This window comes from Mesitornis unicolor, unplaced genomic scaffold (genome assembly GCF_000695765.1).
Source record: "Mesitornis unicolor isolate BGI_N332 unplaced genomic scaffold, ASM69576v1 scaffold5229, whole genome shotgun sequence".
Classification (NCBI taxonomy): domain Eukaryota; kingdom Metazoa; phylum Chordata; class Aves; order Mesitornithiformes; family Mesitornithidae; genus Mesitornis; species Mesitornis unicolor.
In genome coordinates, this window is record NW_010209134.1 from 63,571 (window position 1) to 66,913 (window position 3,343).

Sequence of the window (3,343 nt, forward strand, 5' to 3'; positions counted from 1 at the left end):
AGATAGGAGCTGGATGATGATAAAAGCTTTAGGATATTTACATTTGTCTTAACTTCCAGCATTCCAGCTCGCAATACAAATCACTTGGTACGTGCTGTGATAAGCTCAAATACAGCCCCAGCACTGGATTCCTATGATGTTTTCCAGCTGATTTACAGCTTCTTCCTCCAATTCTAACAGCTTTTAATGGATCAACTTTATCAGACAGCTTCACTTAGGCTGTATTCCTACACATTCCTCAAATTCCATGCCCTGAATCAGCCAGTGTTTCACCTTTTTTTTACAGTGAAAAAAAAACCAACCAAGCAACCAACCAAAAAAGAAGAGTGCTACGGCCTTCTAGGCTGTAGAAATCACCTTCTGGTACTACTCCTAATTTTGACTGGGTAAAGTTTATCTGTATTTCAGAATCGACCACACTCCCCCACTATGTCTACTCTTAGCATCAGACATCAAACCCATGACTGTAGGCACCTGCATCATTTACATCCCATAGCAGCATTTTGTGATTTAACCGAGAAGCCTGCAAAGGGCTGGACTTCCATGCAGCTTTTGGGAGTGGGTGAACTTAAATCCTGGTCTTTTAACTGTTCTCCATCTCAGTCTGTTTACCCAGGAGCACTATGTGTTCAGGGGTGCAGATACGAAGCCCAGCACAGCAAAAAGTCTGGCAGAAGAGCTAAGGGTTATAAAGCAAATACCACTCACCTCTACCAGTGAGTAGCTTCATGACTACAGTGCGTTGGTTCGAGTTTTTGCTGGTGTAACTAAACCTAGGCATTGACCCACTCGTTTGCTTTGAAATGAAATGTGCGTTGGTGTCACTAAGGCAGAAAGGCTGGGTTGGTCTTCCTGATTAGTTACTAGACATACTTCTTGTTACACTTGTTTCTTTGCTATTTTTAATGGCAGTTTAAGTCTTTTAATTTTGTAAAGCCTGGATACAGTGGAGAACATTTCAGATTATCAGATTGCTCGCAACCACTCTGATTTATTTGGCTAGTCTAAGGACTTAGACATTTGCTTTCTCCTTGTTTTACATGCCATGACCACGATGCTTTTGAAGCCATAACCATGTGTTATGTCAATGGACATTTACTTATTTTAAAACATACAATCCATCCACAAAGCTGTATGTGTTAAAAGGGTTGTTCAAGACAGTTCTCCCAGCAAAGGAATTGCTACTGTGAGTAAGAACCAGTGGCTCAGCAAATTATATCTCAATGATTTGCATTTTTTAAAAAAAGTCCCCAGTAAGGAATACAATTTTGTTATTTCATTGTATGAAATATTTTGTAACGCCCTGATCATCTCTCCCCAAATGTGGCATGCAATGAAGGGATTGCAGACTACCTAAATCACCAAACATGCACATAATTTTACTCTCTAGTCATTTTACAAAGGTTAAAAACCAGAATACCAAATACTGCAAAAGATGAGAGTTGTACTATGAATATCTTCCTAGTTCCCTCCTTCCTCTGAAATGGATTAAACATGACACAATCTCAGTATCATTATGCAAGGCAGTGATAGCTATCTGTGTATGTGTTTACAAAGACCTTAAACATTTGGTAGGAATCCAAGGGCTGATGGTTTTACTTTTCTTTTTTGCTTGAACCACCTAATTTCTTGTGCTCCATGAGTCTGAAACTACAGCCTAGGGGTACCATGGCAGTGCATTTCTCAACTGGTTGTCCACCTCAGTGTGATGTATCAAATGCATCCAGAGAGGATTTCATCACTGTATGCTCACTTCACATTGTGCCTGGTTATTCTGTGCCTATATGTTTAGGGGGGAAAGTTGCAACAGTTTAATAAGGTCTAGTTTCTTTTGAGTAACAGAAAATTGCAAAGTCATTTCATCAGACCTTTCTTTAAAAAACAAGAACAAAACCATGCACTTCACACATTTACATTGGTTTACAATTAAAAAAAAAAAAGAAGAAAAAGGAAGCATACAGACATTCAAAAAGGATGAAAGAGAGAGAGAAAAGAGAGAAGGGGAGAATGGGTGTAGCAATACTGATTCAAAACTGAAATGGAAGACAGTTTCTCCCTAGAACACTTTAGGGTTTTCAGAGTCCTTATTCCAGAAAAGGAATATACTTGAAACACATCCCATTTAGGTGAGATGAGATTGCTAAAATACATACACAACTAAAAAATATGAGTTTCTTTTTTCATCTGTTATCTCCTAAGGGTTTTTTTTTTTCATGTCTATTGCATAACAGCAAGAAACTTGCTTTCTTCTGCAAGTGAGGTCAACAAAGAGCTCATGTCTCCAATTGCCATGTTGGTTGTGCTTACAGGCATAGCTGGGAATGTAAGAGACGCTCGGGGAGTGGTGAGGCGTGAGGAATTGCGGGAGAGATTCTGAATGATACTCGGGCTCAGAGCTCCCAAAATCAAGCTGACATGATCCCCATCATCTATGATAGCATCAAAATCAATCTGCACACCCTCTAGGCTGCTGCTGTCAATGCTGTCAACTGTGCTTGACACTTGGTTAGCCCCTGGGGAAAGAAGCTCAGATGAGTTTGTAGTCGCAGTCCCCTGCAGCAAGCAGTTAGCTTCCGAACCAAAGAAAGAACCTGTTTTCATAGCTTGGTGGCTAAAGCCCATGGTTTGGTCATATAACTGACCAGAGTAATTCTGCACGTTAGAGCAGAACTGGTGTGATTGACCTTGCAACTCCATCTTAATGGTGTTTACCCTGTATGTCTGGTTGCTATCACTTACATGTCCTTGCTGTTGTGCCAGGTTGTTTCTCAACATGTTTTGCCGTCTGTTGCTGCTGTAATCAGAGCATGGCTGGTAACTTTTGGCCACCAACAAACCTGAAGGCTGGCTACCAATGGTGTGAGACACTGGTGGACAACTCTGTGGCCCTTGATACAGGCTGCTTTGTGAGGTAGGACTAACCTGCCCTAGCATCATTTGACCAGATTGATTGACTCCCTGGTAATGAACACCATCTCCAACTGTTTGGTTTTGCAAATATTCCTGTTCCATCATATTACCGTTCTGCATCCCATTTGCCATACTGGTGCCTTGATTGCTGGATGCCATGGGATGGCTGAAATTCTGCTGGTTCCCACTCACTGGCATGTTGCTGCTTCTCAGCTTCTGCCCTTGAACTGCCACTCCACAGGAATTGTCCATTGCCCCAGACACCATTGGTTGCCTGCCGATGCTTTCGCTGTGAGGCTTATTGGGCTGCATGCTGAAAGAATTACTGGCTCTGCGGCCAAGAACGATGCTTTGCTGCAAACCATAGGAACTGTTGTTTTCCATCAGGCTCTGATAGCCGTTCTGCTGGGCCACGTTGCTTCCCTCCAGGTTC

At 41.9% G+C, this 3,343-nt stretch overlaps 1 protein-coding gene across 1 annotated transcript in view; it reads right to left on the bottom strand.

Moving 5' to 3' along the window:
* Positions 1-2,213: 2,213 nt before the first annotated feature.
* GLI3 (GLI family zinc finger 3) overlaps positions 2,214-3,343 on the bottom strand; it is a gene marked incomplete at its 5' end in the record, with an annotated part of 54,014 nt that continues 52,884 nt past the window's right edge. Inside the window, one exon of the mRNA XM_010192769.1 lies at positions 2,214-3,343. This exon is cut by the window's right edge and continues 1,180 nt beyond it. Within this exon, the coding sequence (XP_010191071.1) occupies positions 2,218-3,343 (1,126 nt within the window).